General features: G+C 44.0%; 1 protein-coding gene across 5 annotated transcripts in view; it reads right to left on the bottom strand.

Annotated features, from left to right (window-relative positions):
• Window positions 1-21,473, bottom strand: part of PREX1 (phosphatidylinositol-3,4,5-trisphosphate dependent Rac exchange factor 1) — a 338,510-nt gene that overhangs the window by 172,374 nt on the left and 144,663 nt on the right. For 3 of the 5 annotated variants that reach the window (XM_053247478.1, XM_053247480.1, XM_053247479.1), the window contains exons 3-5: window positions 18,786-18,908; window positions 11,583-11,687; window positions 5,646-5,747 (exon numbers count right to left, since the gene is read on the bottom strand). In XM_053247478.1, coding sequence (XP_053103453.1) covers window positions 5,646-5,747; window positions 11,583-11,687; window positions 18,786-18,908 — 330 coding nt within the window. Of the gene's footprint in view, window positions 1-5,645; window positions 5,748-8,970; window positions 8,992-9,137; window positions 9,180-11,582; window positions 11,688-18,785; window positions 18,909-21,473 lie in introns of those variants that run through there. The other 2 variants (XM_053247481.1, XM_053247482.1) reach the window with 2 other exon arrangements.

Genomic DNA, 21,473 nt, shown 5'->3' with positions numbered 1-21,473 from the left:
TATTTCTAAAGAAGAATCAGAATTAGACAGGCTTCGATTTTCCTGCAGGGAAACACATACCATCTTCACTAGAACTCTGAAGTTGTAAAAGCTTTTGTTTTTTTTAACACCTTAACCTCTATCTAATTAGCAGTATCCTGTCTTCTAAACAGTCCCAGGGGGGAAAGAGGGCACCTTGTCAGATTTCCATCACACTTCTTATCTCTGCTGTTTTCCATTTTAAATTTCTGACCCCTACAATCAATTAAGGATTGCAAGCACCATGCTGTTTTGCATTACCTTTCAAGTGGATTTGGAGTCTGGCAGCTCAGCTTTTGCCTCCAGGTTATTCTTTCATAGGAGCACAGGAATCTCCCAACCAAGGATGCAGCCTATAATTATCAAATGTAATTTCAAGGGGTTCAGATAGCTGCCAGGCATGGAAACCAAAATAATGGATCTGAACTATCCATTATTGTCTTACTGCAAAATCTTGGATGCAGAATAAATCACAGCAAGCATCCAGGAGATGCCATGCAGGCATCAATCAGCTGACATCAAGGGTGTGGTTATTATGATCTACAGGTGACTATTATGTTACTGGGCAAAAGATTAGAGGAAAGTGCAACTAATCCCTACCCAAGGAGGTGATTAACTCATGATTACTGCTTCACCTCCAGAATCCTCTTTTTGCTCATACAAGTTGGCCTGTCAAGGGGGAAATGGCTGTTTAGCAGTACAGGTTTGAATCATTCAATATCTGCCTCTCTACTGACCTGCAGAGATGCCATTGATTAACACTGATTAACATTCCACTGATTAACATGGAGCCATTCCACTGTTTGTGGTGGTTTGTGGTTTGCAAGCAGTATGATGATATCTCACTGAAACCATTTCCATTGTCCATATTTACAGGACAGCTTTTTCAGTTTCCAGGCATTAGCACAGTGTCTTAAGAACCAGGGCTAGACAGGGCTTATGCTAGTAAACTACTGAATAGAAATCCAATCACATAAAAAGACAGTGCATTTCTCTGATTATCTTGGGAATTCTCAGAGTGAAGAGAATGCCTACTTTGCTTACACTGTGCTTGCTGAATATCTCCTGTAATTGAAAATGTGATGGCATCTTAATACACGGCGGGCTGATTCAGACGCCATGTAGTATCTTGGTTAGAGTCAGGCGTCGTGTGATGTCCCTAGACCTTGGAAACATGCACTCCCCAATCCCATCCACACATGTCTACTTCCTATCAAGGTTAAAATAAACCAAGGTTGGTTGGGACATCCAAACTGACCAATATTGGCTAATTCTAACCTATATACTTCAAATAACTCAAGGAGGCTGTTCACACAACTGAAAACTGGGTAGGACAAGTATCCTACCCAGGTTGGAGAGCTGTGTTCGCTCCCAAATTTTGGATTTGTGGGAACAAACTACTGGGCAGGACAAGGGAGAAGTGATTGTGTGGGAGACAGGAACGGGACAGGACAGCACCATCCAACCCAGCTTTCATACTCAGCATTTGACCAAGGTAGGAAGAAAAGCTATCCTACCCAGCTCCTGTCTCCCACACAACCACTTCTCCTTCCTCCTACCTAGAAGTTTGCTCCACACAAAAGTTGGGAGCATGTGCAGATTAGTTGTTTCAGATGACATAACCAATCTTTGTTTATTTTAATCCAGATAGGAAATAGATGTTTGTGCAGGGATGGGAGGGGGGAGCATGCATTCCTGAGGCTCCGGGATGTCACACGGAGCCCGGCTCTAACCATGGTTCCATGTGATGTCTGAACTAGCCCTATCCTAGCTCTAGCCCAGTCTACACATGTAGCAGAATGAGTTCGTATACTGGACCGCACCACTGCAGGAGTAGGATCACATTGTCTTTTGAATGCCTTCCTACCAGTGTTCTCTCTAACAGGAATTCCCAGATATTGTTGACAACAACTCCCATAAATCCCCAGCTGGGGATGCTGGGAACTGTAATCAAGAACATCTGGGAATCTCTGTTAGAGGGAACACGGCTCCCTACTTATAGAAATTTGCTGCAGATAAAAACCTAGACGAGAAGTAGAAGTGCCAACCTAGAATCTCTCCTTCTGATGTGCTGGATTTGTCAACCACCCCCTCTCCTCCACGCTTTCCAGTAGTTAGTTCTCTCCAAGTCACTCGACCTCTGCATTATTTCACTACCTGATCAAGATGCATCTCTGGCAAATCTTAAGAATCTCAGCTTTTCACTCAGCTCCACTCTGACAAAAACAACTAGAAGCCAATCAAGCAACCCATCCATATGTGAATATATAACAAAGTGTAAACACTATTTATGTCCTTGGTGAGGAATGTGTGCAGACTACATTTATCAAATCCCAACTTCCTCTGGTCTGTTTGTCCCATCCTAGAGCCTTTAAGAAGGCCCTGGAGTGTCACACATAATCCCAATGCAAATCCCTGGGATGAACAAGCACGAACTTCCTCCCCCACCACTGATCCAATGTAAATACACACAGCAGGGTTATTTCGTGCCTATTGCAAAAGCTGAGGCAGCATTTTAAAACAAGCTTCAGCTAAATTTGTCCCAGTCTGACTCATATTCTTAGGTATGTTAGGACTGATAGGGGTTTGCAATGTTGAACACTGCCCTATCTCAAGTATCACTTATTAAAATTAAGAAATGCATTTTCATGGAAGGAACAGCCCTGAAAGCATTTTTGTGCACCTCTCTCATGCATACCCACTCTATCCACAATCAGAGACTGCTTAACTGAAGCTCAACAGCAGCTAGAATTCATCCATGGTTGCCGGTTCATAAGGCTGTCCTGAGTCTGACAGTCTGCACTGCTCCCAGATTAGATCACATTTAGCAGTCAGTTATCCTGTACCTGAAAAACCCTTCCTAGGTTTATCATTATGTTTCCCCCTACTCCACTGGCACATGGAGTTGGGGAGAGGGGCATGTGTCTGCTTGCCACCTTCATAGACTGTCCTTTTGTAATGATTTAAAAAAAAAAAAACTTGCATAGGAAAATGGGTAATTGTCCAGAACCCATAGGCAGGCTTATGTCCCTGGGCTTCAGACAGTCCTCACGGATATATTTGTGCATTGCTCAGAGCACTTCCGGGGGAAGGGGAGATTGGCGAAAATCTCACCCCCCACACACATACATGTGAGCATCTCTGCAGCTAAAGCGGGAACACTACCACTGCAGCCATGCATCCTTTCACTGCACACACGCACACAGAGGGACACAGGAAGTTGCCTTAGACCAGGCCTGCTCAACTTAGGCCCCCCAGCTGTTTTTGGACTACAACTCCCATAATCCCCAGCCACAGTGGCCAATAGCCTGGGATTATGGGAACTGTAGGCCAACATCTGCAGGAGGGCCGAAGTTGAGCAGCCCTGCCTTAGACCAAGTCAGACCATAAAGGTATTCACACGCACAGCCTAACCTAAGCTAGGGCAGCCCAACCGGGTGTGAAGCGCCAGGAGCGAGGTCGCTGCCCCCGCATGAAGCCCCACTTCTTAACCTGGCATTTAGCTGAGATTAAGCAAACCTGTGGTTTGCTGAACCTCGGCTGGCAATCATCTGGGCGATCGCTGCCAGGTTAAATGGCTTCTCCCCGGCCTTCCGCCATTTCTGGCAGTGAGCCAGGGGGGAGGAGCAGCTGTGCCAAGCACGGAAGCCACACTAACAAGAGCAGCCCCTGCATTCATGCCCTGGGGCACCCTGGGGGGCAGGAGAGGGGAAGTCCTCCCACCCCAGCGTCTCCCTCCGCTGCACTACTGCTCCTGTAGGCATGTGGTGTAAGGGAGGACAGAAGCTGCTCGTCTGCCAGGCAAAGCAGGTGAGCGCCTGCCTTCCCCACAGCCTGCCCTCCCTTCCCAGCGAGGTCAGGTGAAAGACCTCCATTGATCCATCTAGCTCTCTATTGTCTACACTGACTGGCCGTGGCTCTCCAAAGTTACAGGCAGGAGTCTCACCCAGTCCTCCCTGTAGCTGCCAGGAGTTAACCTGGGACCTTTTGCATGCAAGCATGTAGACTGGGGCGGGCAAACCTGGCCCTCCAGCTGGAGTGCCAAGTTTGTCCATCTCTGTTGTAGATGCTCTTCCACTGAGCTATGGACCCATATCTTACAGATGGGGTATAGGGTCATATCTTTCACATGTCGTCTCCTATCCAAATGTGAACCAGGGCAGACCTTGCTTAGCAAAGGGGACAATTCATGCTCCTTACCACAAAACCAGCTCTCCTCCCCATGCAGCTTCACTACTATAAATATTTGCATACTGCTTTTCAACAAAAGTTCTCAAAGAGGTTTACATAGATATGATACAGACAGACAGACAGACAGACAGGATAGACATACAAGATGGTCCCTATCTCAGAAGGACTCATCATCTAAAAAGAAACACAACATAGACACCAGAAACAGCCATTCGAGGGATACTGAATAGGGCCTGACTGTTGCTCTCACCCTGCTAAAGAGAAGAGAATCACTGCTTTAGAAGGTGCCTCTTAGCTCAGTTAGCAGGGCTTTAGTCCAGATGTCTGCTAGTAACTGGTGATGCTCAAACTGATTGCAAAATATTTTCCACATAGACACTGAAGTTCAACTGTGCCTAAATTAAATGCCATTCAGGCTGTATTCTCATTCTCACGGCAATCCTGGTTAAAAGGTTAATCAGAATCACTGAGCCAAGAGAAGGTAGTTGTAAGAATACAGTTTTTCCAAACAACTCTGGTCAAACTGCTGGGGTTAAAACACATTTAACCAGGATAGATAACCAGAATCCTATTCCAAAAGGCTTTTCTTCCAAATCTGGCATACAACATAGGATTTTTAATGCCATTTACATGCCAAGAAGATTCAAAAAATCATATCACCTAAAGTACACATTATACAGCAATTTGTTTCTTTCTCTAACTGCCCCTGCCCCCACACACAACATAAACAACATCAAACTCCTGCCCACACACACAACATAAACATCATACTCAGTAAACCAAAAACCTTCTCTTAAAGATGAAAGTTAAGATGCTAAAAAGCATGGAAATTGAAAGTTAAGGTGCCCACCTTAACTTCCACACCATATATGCTGTAAAGACTTTGTACGGTCTTGGATTTAGAAAGGAGGCTTCATGCACCCACAATTTGCCTTGGCCTTTCAGATGGACATTGGGCTGGGAAAGATGAATCTAGGCAGAAATGCAACTGGTACAGCTTCCCCAATCACTTGCTAGAGATGCCTATGCAGGTCACTTGACATCACCTCACACAATAAGCTGAAACTCACCATATACTGGGCATATGAAGGTGCCTTAAGCTGAATCAGACCATTAAGAAAGCTCGTTCTGTATTGCCTACATTGACAGGAAGGAAGTCTCCAGGATTTCAGATCGTTCCCAATCTCATCTGAATATATTAGGGATTGAATCTGGGACTTTCTGCCTGTCAGTAAGAATAGTCTATGTAGCATCAGTATTTTTCTGTGGTCTTACATCAAGACCCACTGATTTTTCTCCCACCCACCTTGAAAGTGTATTAACTTTCCACATATACAAGTCAGAAGAACTGCATGTGCAGTTGCCAGAAATGAAATTTTTCAGAGCTAATTTAGGAACATCACAGCTATCAGAATAAATCCTTCATTTTATGTTACCTTCAGGAGAAGTGGATATTTGCAAATTCGCTGGATTGGAGTGAGCAGGTAACCTTCCAGTGGAATGTCTGTCGTCTTTCTGCCTCCTAAAAGCATGCAACTCTGCAACCAGGAAAAAAGAGAAATGTTACTCTTGACACAAAGCTTCCAGACATTATGTGATAACAACTTATATTTTGATAGGGTACTTTATATACAAAGGCCAAGTAATGAGTTCAGAAAACAAGAACCATTTCATTTGGAAGAAAGTGAAGAGAGATTTTAGGCCTATTAACACAATCATTTGAATCTAGGTTTAATGTGGGTTACCATTACTGAAGTTATTGTGTGAACCCATGCCAAGGTGGTTTATGGCTCAAGATTCTCACTTTGGCATGGGTTCACACAATCGCAAGTAACCCACATTAAACCTAGATTCAAACGATTGTGCAAACAGGTCTATTATTTAGTTATTACATTTCCACCCTTCATCAACAGAGCTTATGCAAATTTATGTAGTTTCTTTATTCAAAATGCAAAGAATAAAAATTAAAAATTAAAACTGTCACTCTTTAAATTACAGAAAATATGCCCTAAAGGATTTGAGCTTCAAGTATAAAACCTCTAGAAAGGGGTTTTTATAGCATCCAGGAAGTTCTCCCTGTTTGCAGCACACTCTAATCTAACAATCATGTCCAGTTCTCTAATTCCACCAGCCAAATTCTCCAGGGAAACACTAAAAGCCTCAACAATGTACATGTGGTTCCTATGCTGTGGTCTATTTCCCGATTCCATCCCAGCTAGTTAGCCCTATATGTGGAAGTTAGAGCTCCTGCTCAGCAATCACTCTCCTCCTGCCCTCAATTCCCTTTATTATATACATCCGCCAAGCCCCTCATAAACTGTCCCAGCAACCCTAACAGTACCCTGAAGCTCTGCAGGAGAAACCTCCACAAACTTCCAGGCAATGCCAGAACCCACAAACTGCTGATCACTCCATATAGCAACCTACTTTCCAGGTTGCTGGAAGCTAGAATCCTTTAAAGTCAATCCACACTTTTAGTGGTACACAGTTCATCAATCATGTACATTTTCTGTACATAAAGTGGATAGCCAATGTTGGCTCCCTGCCAATGCCACATGTCCTACCAGGGAACTACCGTAGCAGCAGAAGCTGAAACATATCCATTGCATGGACCTGACGTGCTTGTTGGATCTGAACCAGCATGAATAATCAAGACAAAATAGCATCATTTCCTTCCTTCATGCAGCATAACAATAATCCTGTGGGTCTGGTCGCTACTATCCTCATATTTCCTCACAGCTGGGAAACAGAATGGCTTTTTCATTTAGTACTGACTGTGAGGTAAAATTTTAGGTTCAGGAGTCCCAGCTTGAAGACTCACTCAGCACTGTATCCATTTCACCACACTTAGTCAAGACAGGGGATCTTTCTTTGGTCCTGCTAATACATCAGGGGTCCTCAAAGCCCAAATAGTCGGGAAAGAGGCAGCTATGTTTGTTTGTTCATATGTTGTAACTGTTTGAATTTTATTAATTGTTGTTTTAACTATGTGCACTCCTCCTAGAGACACATGCATGGAACAGTATAAAAATGGAATGAATGAATGAATGAATACATATACTTACTGCCCATCCACATAAAAAGTGGCAGCCTGGAATGTGTGGGGGCTGCTTTTTAGCCTACTTTCCTTAAGGAAATCTTTCCTTAAGGATCACCTAGCATTCTGTGTGTGTGCCTGCACCAATATGAACCAAATTGGGTACAATTGTATAGACACATAGGGACACCTCAAGGGCATAGTTTGTAACAATTCAAGATGGCAGAAGCATGAACACTTGAGGCACAAGTGGGCTATGTTGTGAATCACCTAGCCAATTTGAACCAAATTTGCTACAGGTTTAGGGACTCAAAGGGACACCTCAATAGCATAGTTTGTGATGATGTCATCTACCCCAATTCAAGATGGCAGACACATAAACATTTGAGGTGCAAGTGGGCTAACTTGTGAACTGCCTAACCAATTTGAACCAAATTAGCTACAGCTGTAGGGACACATAGGGACAGCTCAAGGGCATAGTTTGTAATGTCATCCACCTCAATTCAAATTGGCATTGAACGACACCTCAATCATGTAATTTGTAATGAAGTCATCCACCCTGATTCAAGATGGTGAACGCATTAAAGTTTAAGGCTGAAGTGGACTAACTTGTGAGGATGGTAATGAGGGTGGTAATTATCAATTAAGATAATAGTGAAAGGAAAGTAAACAGATTTGTTCTTACCAGAACAACTTATTTTACATCAAAAGGTGTTGCAGGTGAGGATGGAGAATTGAATTTTTTCCCCTGTCCCACCTCCTCACTCCATGATCCACTGCTTCAGACACTTTTCTCCCAGCCTGGCTCCGATACCAGAAGCAGAACAGGATTGGAGAAAAGTACCTGAATTGACATAGGATGGAGAGGTAAGGAGTGGGGTGGGGTTCAGCACCCCGCATCCTCTTTTGATATTAAATGAAAACCCCATCCTCACCAACCATTTGCACATGAACAGGGATAAAGCTAATAAACAAACATGGCTACCCATCACACCTAGTTCCACATTCCCACACAACTTAAAGGTGGTTTTGAGCCTCTTCTTGATATTTGTAAACAGTAGGGACTGAACAGCTAATGACCTGCTCAGACCTGGTGGGACTCAAAGTGAACGAGAGATTCAAAGTGAAAAGGAGCTATATTTAAACTGAACATACACTCTAGCTGGTGTAGGTATTATATTCAAATTATTCACACAGGAAATGTAAAACCCAGTTTATGTGACACATGTGAAAATGGCGGAACAGCCTGATCCTAAACCAACCTACTAAAAAATAAATCCCACTTTGCTCAGTGGACATATTCCTTAGTAGGTATTGCAACCAGTGTTTCTTGCCTGCTTGAAGTCCTCATGAGAGAATTTTCCAGAACAACATCTGACATAGCTACCCAGAACTGCTTAGGTGACTTTTGAGTGGGTTTTTTTGACAGCTTGAACAACTTTACATCCCAAAGTTCATACATTTCTCCTGCAGACAAACAAGTTCCTTTGATACAGCCTTTCTTCAGATTGGCACTGCTGGCAACTACCTTTAAAAAAACCCTCTGATTTTCCAGGGCTCTTGTATAAATCATTCTTGTCCTCGCTGTTTTCTCCTACCCTCACACTGACTTTCAAATTCCCCTTTAGCTCACACAATTTTCAGAACTGAAGCATCCCCACATTTTCCAAAAAAAAGGTCTCAATTTCAGCCACTGTGAGAATACCAGGGCCAACTTCACTTACACAAGAAGCTCTTTATTTTCCAGTTCAACTTGATTAGACAGTGACATTATATTACTGGGCAGGATGAGGAGGAGAAAGATCATGCAAGGAATTACAGCCCACAAGCACAGATTTCCACGTGTCTCCTACATACAACTGTTTTAAAAATCCTTTTAGGTCAAACAAACCTAGAGCTCACAGCATGGCCCTGTAGTCTACAGGCCTTCCTGCCCAGTGGAATGATGAGGTGATGAGACTGAAGATTTTTGCCTCAGCCAGTCCAATTAGTGAGTGCAGAGAACATTCTGGAATAATGGCTGCACTCATATTTCCACTCTGAAGGATCCAACTTGAGATGCTTTATTAAACTTTAAACCAGCCACAATGACACCAGGATTATGTTCATGTCACAAAATAGGCATTTGGCCTTCTCAGTACAGCAAGCTGATGGGCCCAATTTTATGAGGTGTAAATCCATGAGACACACGATGGCAAGCTGGATGACTAGCTCAAGTCCAAAAAAATTGCACATACTGTCAACTTTTCTGACATATGCAAGTACTGTACAGACTTACAATACTCAAAAGTACAGGGTCAGGTTGCTGCCCAATGTGTTGGGGCCCTGATGCTTCAAATGACTTCCTGGGAGTGATGCTTGGCAAATGCAGCTTTTCCCAATCCCACAACAGTGCCAAAGTGAGATAAGCAGAAGGGCAAAGGATGGAGATTTCATCAGTTTAGCAGACAGCAACTCTTTTTGCTGTGGTGGGCGGATCTGACTATTGACAACACCAATGCCGTTGACTTTAGCTTAGAGAACTTTTTTAAAGCATTGGGCAAATACATGGCTGCATTCTCACGACCAGAACAATCGCAGTTAAAGAGTTAAATTACAAAGAACTTCAGAGAAGAGCTCGCCACCATGCTTCAAGGGGCACTGCAATTGCACAGAGCAGGGCTGCTGAAATTCGGCCCTCCCACTGTTTTTGGACTACAACTCCCATCATCCCCAGTCATGGTGGCCAATAGTCAGGGATTACTGGAGTTGTGGGCCAACATCTGCAGGAGGGCCGAAGCTGGACAGCCCTGTACAGGGTGTACACAGCTCCGTAATGCCTGAATAGGGCTACTGTGTTCTGCTTCTGAGGTTCCCCAGCAAAGAAGCTCTTGCCACCGATAGAAACAGAATATGGAATAAATGGACTTTGGTCTGAGCCAGCAAGACTATACTCTTACTGACTCAAAAGGGAATTCTCCAGCTATGTTACATCAGAAGAATTGGGTTGGAGATACTTCCACATTTCGAAGTTTTACTCTGAGCCAGAGTAACTGTGATCTTCAGCATAGATACACTGTTTAGCTATCCTAGTCATCTGGAGATAATGTCATCACATTTTACTGCAAGGAATGTGTCTGTCCACAGTCGAATGCTATCACACAATGCACACAAGGACCATGTAGCAGGGAGTGGAAGAAGTGACACATTTTGGCATGACTACTGAGCAGAAATGGGAAGTGAAGTTTCACAAAAAATAGGAACTGAGAAAAGGGTGTAGGGAAGACAGTAATATGAGAAACAAAGGGAAGAGGAAACCTCAAAGGTACAAACAATGAGATTTATTAAGGTCCAACATGTTTGTGTCAAAAGATTCTTCTACAAAGGCAACTGAAGATTTACATATCAAAATAAGTATATCATGCTTTTCTGCGACAGAGCTCAAGGCAGCATGCACAGAGTACCAAGGCAATCTCTTATTCAGGACCTGACCAGACCCAGGCCTGATTAACTCAGCAAAGTTGCCACATCAAAGTGCCTTCAGCTCACAGCCTTGGAACAAGGTTCAACTGGTTTATATTGACTCCACAGGGAAAACGCTCCCAGGAGACTATTTTGAAGAGATATCAACAGAGGGAGAAAGACAGGGCAGATTGAGGAGCAGGCAACCTGGGGCACTGGATTTGGGTTGGTGTTGTTTATAACGTTCAAAAGCTTCTGTAATATTAGATGAAATGTATTTGGCAGTCAACATCCTAACTCTGTGCTTGTGCAAGGACACTGCACCAGCACAAGGCTGCTGCACGGCTTGTGCTAAGTCTGGAGTTCCAGATTAGTATTGCACTAGTGAAAGCCCATTTGCCTTTGTGCAACAGGTATGCAACCTGTGCACACCTCATACATTTTAAAGGGAACTTTGGTGCAATTGTGCAATTTCTAAAATCCCCATGATTTAGCACAGCGACATGATGTTCTTGCGCTAGCACAACTTTGCTCATTGCACAGCGTTTGTCAGGATGTCAACTGACATGTATAAACACAGATCCACTTTTGGACATTTATTCTTATATTGAAAGACAGGGATACATCATGCATACAAAGTGAGCATCTGTCATGGAAGGTACTACAGATGTAATTTTTTTAAAGGTATTCAGAGCTGAACAGAGAACAGTGCCCAAGATATTCCTTACCTGGGGCACCGTTGGACCTAGGGCCAGTCTTTTCCTGCTCTTTTTAAAATTACAAATTGCAGCTTCCATGGCTGCATTTTGTAAATAAATAAGCAAGCTTTGGTGCAGCTGAGCATCACATGTGCTTTTGAGTTTCACCCAAGGATATAAGAGACACCATTGCTTACCAATAGGAATGCTCTCACTGGTGGGATCTTGTTCAGTTCCATCAAGAGCCTGAGTGCTTTTTCATGGTTGCTGCAATATTCCTCATATACAAAGAACTTGTCTTTCTGTAAGGAGAGATAAACACATATTTAATAATGGAGATTTCATTGATATCTGTATGTTATTTCCAGTCAATACAACTAAAATTCTTAGATTATATGCACTGGACATTAAGGCAGGCGTTCTCAAACTTGGCTTACCAAAATGTTAGACTACAACTCCCATCATCCCTAGCCACAGTGACTGAAGGACACAGTGGTTGGGGACAATGAGAACTGTAGTCCAACAACATCTGGAGACCCATATTTGAGAACTCCTGCATTAAGGGATATGCTTATATTAGTAACTGCACAAAAGAAATAATAACAGTGCTGCAGCTCCATTTAGGTTATACCACATATGTACAAATCATCCCTTTGGACTCTGCCTGTGGATGGTTTGGATGATACTGCCTGACTAACGTGACAAATCACGTTGCGCGGAGCATGTGCACTCCTGCTCTCCTCCACCACCCCGGCCAGGACTCCATCCCACCATCTCATGCTCCAACTTTCTAAATGAAATTAATTCTTACTAGCAACATAAACCAGCAGCTAGTAGGACTAAATGTTTTATTTACCACATCGCAGTTCAAGCTGGATAGCAGAATTCTTTCCTGTTGACTAAAGATCAGGCAAACTAAGACTGCAGGAAAACCTCTAGTCGTCCACAGAATGCTATAGAATGTTCTCAAGAGAAGCAGAAAGACAATTTGCATGCCAGAATCAACCAGACAAGGACGTTGTTATCACAACCAGCCTAACCCAGCCTGGGGCAGCCCAGTCGGGGGTTCGGCTGGTGGTGAGAAGCAGTGGGATCCTCGTGGATCCCAATGCTCCCCCCCACCTAACCCTCTTAAGGAACCTGGCTGTTAGCTGAAGCTAAGGGTGCGCTTGCACCCTTACCCTGTCTATCGAGTATCGTGTGTCTCTTCGGGCTGAGTTAGGCCTGAGGAAACACAGAGACAGGCACACAGGGCACCCGTCTGACAGGGAAATCCACAATGCCATGCACATGTTGCACGTTGCATTGTGGGATATCCAGAGGCCAGAAGAACAGGTTCCAGCCCGGGATCCCTCTGCCCTGTTTCCATGCCTCACAGAGCTGCACGGAGCAGAGCTGCCCGTGTGGGCACAACGGACAATTTGGTCATCTGGGGGAAGGTAGGTTAAGAGCAGCCTTCCCCTCGCACCCTCCCAGCCCACCCCAGGCGATCATGAGAATCGCCTCAAGGAATAAGAAATCCTTCCATGGCTGGCAATGCTTCTAAAAGTGCTTCAGCACAATATAAACAGGAAAATCTAGAGGCTGTCTAAGGTATAGAATGTCCATTTAGTTCTTAGCATCTTGGTAGCTAATGCTCATCTTCTTCTTATGTTACTCCTCAGCTGGTAATGAAATACCACTCAGGCATATAAACAAGTGGTAGATAACTAACAGCGTGGATTCCTTAGTTTTAACCAGTGGAAATTTACTTTCCAATAAATGAAGAGAGAACTTGTGGCTTACAGTCTATACTAGGGATTTTCAACGTTGGGTCCCCAGATGTTATTGCACTTTGGTTGGGGATTCTGGGAGTTGAAGTCCAATAACATCTGGGGACCCAATGTTGAGAATTCTTGGTCTATGCAATGAGCTGCCCACCAAAGAAACAAGCTTGATGTTTCTGCACCAGCCAACAGCCCTGTCTATTACTGTTCCATGCCTACTAAGCTATATGCCAGGGCAGTTAGGAACATAGGAAACTGCCATATACTGAGTCAGACCATTGGTCTATCTAGCTCAGTATTGTCTTCACAGACTGGCAGCTTCTTCTCCAAGGTTACATGCAGGAATCTCTCCCAGGAATCTTGGAGAGGCCAGGGAGGGAACTTGAAACCTTCTGCTCTTCCCAGAGCGGCTTCATCCCCTGAGGGGAATATCTTGCAGTGCTCACACATCAAGTCTCCCATTCATATGCAACCAGGGTGGACCCTGCTTAGCTATGGGGTCAAGTCATGCTTGCTACCACAAGACCAGCTCTCCTCCCGTGATCTGTTGTGATCTATTCCCATTGGGTATAATGGTAGTAGGTGTCAACTGCACTGCTGTATAGCTTAGTAGGCACAGAGCAGCCCTACCACCACTAGCAGTACAGACAGGCTGTTCGCTGGCACGGGAACAGCAAGCGCGCCTCGCTTTCTGATGGGTGGTTTGCTGCAAAGAGCAAGTCAGTGACTACCTGGGTGGATCAGAAGATCTGGGTTCAAACCCTTCCTCCACCACAAACCCTCGCTTCCCTCACAAATATTGACCTACCTAAGAGGTTTGGTGTGAGGGAAAACATAATAAAAACTGCACAATACTTAAAGTTATACCTTGCCATCTCAATCAGTTTTTATTACAGCCATTGGCCAGCCAAGTTATACCATGCAACAATCTATATATTTAATTTGCTAAGACATACCCCTGCCTAATCCCATGCGTGGCAGCTCTTGCAAGATTTCACGAGCGAGGGGAGGGGGAGAGGAAGGTGAGCGGCCATTGGGGTGTGAAAGGAAGCAGTGGCAGCGGCTGCTGGAACAAAACACTGGGTGGCGAGAGGAAACAGTGGGAAAGTGCCGCCCGGCAAGAGGAAGTGCCAGCCAGGCCAACCACTGAAGCTCTGTCCGGTGAGAGGAAGCAGCGGCCAGGGCTGGCCGGCCAGCTGCCAAGAGGAAGTGTCGGCCGGGGCTGAAGGGAGTGGGGGGGAAATGAACTAGGGCTGGAGGGGAGAATGGCTGATGGGATGGGGGGGAACACTGGGAGAACTAGGGGCGCAGATGCTTTGTGCCAGGTCAGCTAGTAAATAATAAATCGCTGGACTAACTGCAGCCAGGAGGAGTAGAACGCACATGTACTATGAAATTTCACCGCAGTCCATTTTTTGCACAGTGCAGTGTCAACAGTCTCTCAGAATTATATAATGATATAGGACTTCTCTAGATACATATTCCTTTAAAAATGCTTTAAAAGTGTAAAAGAGGAGTAGGGTCTTTTTCTGATCAAGGATTCTAGGTCTTGAACTATGAATACCATGGCCTACAAGGTATTCATAGTTCAAGACTATGGTAGAAGTCTTGAGCTACTTAGTACTGTGTGTGCCTAGGCATCAAAGCCCTCTTTTGGTACACATGGGGATCAACATTGGCCTTACCCGGACTTTTAAAAAGTAAAATTCAGAACTGTGCAATGGTGCAAGAGTGTAAAGCATGCACCACTACAACACACATCTGTGCATGTTTCTTGTTTGTGCACACAGACTCTGTTGCCTAGAGTCACATTCCATGACTTTGAAAAGCCTACACAGAGCAGAAGAAAAACCTCAGAACTGAGAATTTGACAGCATGGTTGCTAAAGAGCATCATATTTATTGGTGAAGATGCTGTGGGGAGTAGCTGAGTAGAGTCTGTGGGAAACATCTTTGGCAGGGGGAGGATAAATGAACATAAGAACAGCCCTAATGGATCAGGCCCAAGGCCCATCCACTCCAGCACCCTGTTTCACACAGTAGCCCAACATACCTCTGGGGAGCCCACAGGAAAGAGCTGAGGGCATGCCTCCTCTCCTGCTGTTGCTCCCTTGCAACTGGTATTTAGAAGCACCTTGCCTCTGAGGCTGGAGGTGCCCTATAGCCACTAGACTATAGGGGTGGCTATAGACTACCTCACCAAATGGAGAAGCTTGATCTCAGGGTTCTAGAGGAGACTGGACTACCTTCTTTTCTAATTTCTACCTGGCCACGTCATCTTGCCTCATAGAAGGGCCATCCCTGGAAGTTACCTAGAGTCCAGCACACTGTTTCCAACAGTGCGCAGCCAAAGACTTTTGGGAAGGTCACAAACAGGATATGAATAGGGCAATAGCCTTTCCCAGCTGTTGGCCCCAGGAACTAGTATTCAGCAAAATACTGCTTCTAAAACTAGAAGTTCCATTTAGCTCTCATAGTGAATAGCTACTGACAGGCTTATCTTCCCCCCTGAATTTGTCGAATTCCCCTTTAAGGCCATTTAAGCCAGTGGCCATTGCCACATCTCATGGAAGAGAATTCCATATGTTAATTATGCATTGTGTGCATTGTCTGTCCTGAATCTACTGCCAATCAGTTGCATCTTAAGAACATAAACTCCATGAACTGTGCATTCCCTTCCTGTTACCACATAGAAAGGAACTGCGGCTGCCAAAGGACAGCACACACTATTCAGATCGGCAATCTGAAGATTACTCAAAGGGATGCTTTCATTGTCCCTAAAGACTCTGCTCACTAATTCAATTAGATATTCTTTTTGCCTTTTTAATTTATTGCTACATATAACTCCATCCAAACACAACAATCATGGAAAATAAAGCACCAGCCACAATAAAGATTAAGGGAAGAAGCTAGAAAGCAGCTGGATCGTGGGTTTTAGTCTCTATAATGTTGCACATCTGGAACTGCAGCTGCTCCAGTTTCAGGCATTTGGGAGTAAGAGCTTAAAATATGATAAAGGCAAAGGCTCCTGCCCACCAGATGTAGGAAACTTGCATGTAGAAAATTGCAAGGGATGTGCTGCAACAGAATGGAGGTTACAGGCAATTTGAGGGTTGTTTTTTTTTTAATTTTTACAGAATCAAACCCATTCCTTTTCTAACAGTGGCCTGCCAAATGCCTTTGGTGTCCCAAAATCTGTTTGGGGTCCCAACTCTATCCTTTCCTATATCTGCTGAACTAAAAAAAGTTCTGTGTGGTATAGTGATTAGAGTGTCTGATTAGGTTCAAATCCACTTAGCCATGAAATTCACTGGGTGATAGGGATGAGCCCGGACCAGTCCGGAGGCTATTTTGAAGGCTATTTTGAAGGCCTCCGAACCTATTTTGAAGGGCGGTCCAGCAGTCCGGCACTTGTGTGTGGGGCTCTTTAAGGGCGGGGGAGGGTGTACTTACCCCACCACCACCACATTTTCCCCGCCGGCACATTCATTTAGGAAAGCTTTTGGGGCGGCAGGATACCTCCCTGCCACCCCTTCCCCCAGTCGTCGGCAAAAGGCTTCAAAAAGCCTTTTGTGCGTGCACATGTCGCGCGTGCACGTCACGTCTCTGCGACGCACGCATGTGACACGGAGACGTGATGTGCGCGCGCGACATGCGCACGCGCAAAAGGCTTTGTGAAGCCTTTTGCTGATGACTGGGGGAAGGGGAGGCAGGGAGGTATCCTGCCACCCCAAAAGCTTTACTAAATGAATGCGCCGGTGGGGAAAATGCGGTGGGGGGGGGAGTCAGTACACCCTCCCCCGCCTTTAAAGAGCCCCACACACAAGTGCCGGACCGCGGTTCCGTGCACATCCCTACTGGGTGATCTTGGGCCAGAAACAGTCACCCTCAACGTAACCTACCTTAAAGGTTATGGGGGAGAACATTTAAGCCAAGCTGAGCTCCTTAAAAGGAGGGAGGGATTAAAATATACATAAAAGAGTGGAAGATCTTGCTTTTTAAAACAACAAACATGTATACACACATATATATGTGCGTATATGAACAAGATGCTGAAAAACCAGCTTCGTTAACACCCTAGCTATTGCACTCCTTCCCATTGAGAAGATCCTAGAGTGGGCCAAAAGAGCCTCATCTCATTTGTCAATTGTGATTGCAGTTCTGTGACTTTGGCAGTGGTTTTAGAGGTTATATTTAGATCATGACATCTCCTGGCAAAACTCAGTTCAATATATTCAATAATTATACACACACCAGAGGGCTTTCATCATGTTGTTCCCAGCTGCCCTTCATGCATAAGAGCCACAAATATGAAAGCTATGCTTTTAAATTACCTGATGCCTGAAGTGTTTAATTTCCTCTCTGGGTGACATTGAGGTTTCTTCGCTGGATGAGGAAATTATCAGTTACATAATTATAGATGCTCCCCCTGGAAAGCTGAACCTGCACTTATCAAGTGTATTATGGTCACTACCAGCAACAATCTAAAAACAGCAGCTGCTGATTCAGCAAATTATATCCCTTAGTTCCTCTGTAACTTAGGGCCACTTCACACGTTACCACATTTCTACAAGCATTGGAGAAATTATTGAGCTGCATGTAAAATGGTAATGCAAGATGGTAATATGCAATGATCTTATCTGCATGCAAATTGCTATGCATGCAGTGCAACAGAAACCTATGAGTGGCCCGTACATAAGAACAGCCCTGCTGGTCAGGCCCAAGGCCCATCTAGTCCAGCATCTTGTTTCCCCCAGTGGCCCACCAGGTGCCTCTGAGAAGCCCACAGGCAAAAGATGACGGCATGCCCTCTCTTGCGCTGTTGCTCCCTTGCAGCTGGTATTTAGAGGCAACGCCTCTGAGGCTGGAAGTGGCCTATAGCCACCAAATAGTAGCCACTGATAAGCCTGCCCTCCATGAATGTGTCCAAGCCTCTTTTAAAGCCATCCAAGCTAGTGGCCATCACCACATCCTGTGACAAAGAATTCCAGAGATTAAATATGCGCTGTGTGAAAAAGTACTTCCTTTTGTCGGTCCTAAATTTCCTGGCCTTCAGTTTCATGGGATGACCCCTGGTTCTAGTGTTGTGAGAGAGGGAGAAAATTTCTCTCTTTCTGCTCTCTCTACTCCATGCATAATTTTAAACACCTCTATCATGTCTCCCCATAGTTGCCTCTTTTCCAAACTAAGAAGCCTCAGATGCTGTAGCCCTGCCTCATAAGGAAGGTGCTCCAGGCCCCGATCATCTTGGTTGCCCTCTTCTGCAGCTGCTGGAGCCCAAAGCCCATTCAGTCCAGCATCCTGCTTCATGCAGTGCACAAGCAGGTATATCAGGGAAGCCCACAAGTGGGGAAAGAGAGCAACTGCCTCCTCCCTTTGGTGTTCCCTAGCACTTGGTATTCAGGAGCATGCTATCTCTGATCCTAATGCAATGTACATCTATCCAAGTTAGTAGTCCTTGATAGCCCTATCTTCCATGAATTTGCCTAATCCCTTTTTAAAACTATCCCAATTGGTGGCCATCACCACATCTGGCAGCAGTAAATTCCACATTGTGTAAAGAAGTACTTCCTTTTGCCTGTCCTGAATATGGAGAAGCAACTTACCAGACAGCATTTTGAATGATCATACTTACAAATTTTAAGAAAACATCTCCTAGTTCATGCTGCGACTGAGGTTCTGGCTGTAAACAATATTCCAGGGAAGCCAGGAAGTCCTTGTGAACACCAAGAATATCTTCTAGGTTGGAAAATAAAATCTGTAATGTAAAGAAATCCACAGTAATAACTAATAATGAAAGCTGTGCATACTCTTAAACATATTGTTCCAATGCATCTGTATATGAACAACAACAAATATTTATATACCACTTTTCAACATAGTTTCCAAAGTGGTTTACATAGAGAAATAATAAATAAATAAAATGGCTAACAGACTAATGAAAATTATCCTTATTGATTTTGGCCTCTTTTATTTCATAACACCACATATAGGCTCAATTCAGAAATCATGCCAAATCATGGTTAAAGAAGCTCAGCTATGGTTTGACATGATGTCTAAGCCAGTGTTTTTCAACATTTTTGGAGTCATGGACCGATATATTTTTTGAGGGCAGTTTTCCAGACCAGCAGTTAGTAAAGGGGTTGCTCCCCCTCACCCCCACCCCCAGGCACCCCCCCAAAACAATTTCAATTTCAATAACACTCATTTAGCTTCTTCGAAATGAACGTTATCCCAGCAGCGAGGGCTGCCTGCCTAAAAATGAGCTCCGGAGGGCTCCCAGCAACGGAGGCCCCTACCAGCTCGAAATTGTTTTGTAGGGGTATTAATTCCTCATGGACCAGCACTCAACTGCTCATGGACCAGCCCAGGTCCATGGGCTGGTGGTTGAGAAACACTGGTCTAAACTGACAAAATGGCTTGCTGCACCAGTAGAATTTATATCTCAACATTTCCTACACTTGTTGCTGTGGTAGGAGAGCACTGTACATTTTACAATTTTCATGCCTTTTGTAGCATGAACGAAAACTATATATGTGCCTTAATTCTCATCTTAAGCCAAATATTTCTTAATAATTGTATATGTTTAACGTATGCTGACTTGAATATAATTTATCATAAGAAGATGAAGTATCAATGTTAAAATAAGTATTGCCTACCATCCAGATGAACAAAGAGCTGGTGTTGCTAACACTGCACACACTATGGCAGATCAATTTAGGTTGATCTCTGCTTCCCTCTGAGCCCTCTGTGACTCCCAAAAATATGTCTCTGAGGGCTGTGCAACCCTCAGGGACATACTTTCAGGAGCCACTGTCAGCAAAGGGAAGGGGACCACAATCTCCCCTCCCTCACAGCGTATGCACAGACTAGCTGCACCAGCTCTTCATTCATCTGGATGTCGGCCATTATGACCAGTGGTGATTGACAGGCCTCTCCGCCATGAATCTGTCAAATTCCCTTTTAAAGCCAGCTCAACATCATTTGTCAGCAAATCTGATACATACTTAATGTATCATGTGAAGAAACAGTTCCTTTTGTCTGTTCTGAACTGGCTACCAACCTATTTCATTGAGCACTCTCCAATCCTAATATCATGAGAAATAATAATAATAATAATGCAGACATATGCAGATTTTTCCTGTAAATAAATAATAATTATTATTATTACATTTATATCCCGCTCTTCCTCCAAGGAGCCCAGAGCGGTGTACTACATACTTAAGTTTCTCTTTCACAACAACCCTGTGAAGTAGGCTAGGCTGAGAGAGAAGTGACTGGCCCAGAGTCACCCAGCTAGTATCATGGCTGAATGGGGATTTGAACTCGGGTCTCCCCGGTCCTAGTTCAGCACTCTAACCACTACACCACGCTGGCTCACTTAATAATTTTTTTTATTTCCACCCAGTCTTCATTTTATAGGCAGGCTTTAATAATGGCAAGATCCAGATTAAAAAACCAAATGGTATCAAACAATTATGCAGATATTTGAAGCATTACTCAAAAGCCCTATTCAGACTTTATGCTGCATGTATAAAGATATCTGTACACTCATACAGTTTTGTGTGAATGTCTGCAGACCCCTCAAATGCATGATGCAGATAGGAAATGTACTGCTGTACCTGTGTTCAACATAATGTGTGAACAACTATACCTGTGTATAGAACTGTACCTGTGTACACTGTACATTTGTTCTACTAGTGTTGAACATAACATGTGAATAGAGCTAAACGTTAAGAGGAATAAGTATGAAGCAGGAATAAGTGGAAAGTCTGAAGTCAAGGTTGACAACAATGGTCCATGAACCTTAATAGGACAAAGATTTGACATATGCAGATTTTCCCCGTAACTCAACTACTGGGATGGGAGAAGTTGTACTTGCAAATTTTTTACAGCTGAAGCACTGAACAAGGTGATGGAGGAGAAGACCTTGGTAAACCTTGGAAATAATTTCTGAGGTCATAATCTTGCTTCAACAATCTCACAGAACTACAGATTTTTATTTCTAGAAGGGCATCTTAAACTCCCCCAAGCATCTCAGTAAAAGAATGAACCAAAAATATCACTGTGCATCCACAGAGAAACTGAAAGGATTTTTTTTTGCTTCAGGCAAACACATATTTAATCAGCTGAGAAAAGAAAAGAATCTCTGAATGTGATATCTGATTTATAACAGTTATATTTAGCACTTTGGGAGGTGCTACATTAATTGGAATCAATGCAATAGTAACATCATTCATTAGCTTATTTTTATTTGCTACATCTGCAGGCCAGAAAAAAGCTTCACCTGCTGAATTTTTGCTTGTCATGCAGCTGTTAAAGA

The sequence above is a fragment of the Hemicordylus capensis genome, chromosome 4 (genome assembly GCF_027244095.1).
Source record: "Hemicordylus capensis ecotype Gifberg chromosome 4, rHemCap1.1.pri, whole genome shotgun sequence".
Classification (NCBI taxonomy): domain Eukaryota; kingdom Metazoa; phylum Chordata; class Lepidosauria; order Squamata; family Cordylidae; genus Hemicordylus; species Hemicordylus capensis.
This window is presented reverse-complemented; position numbering and strand designations above follow the sequence as displayed.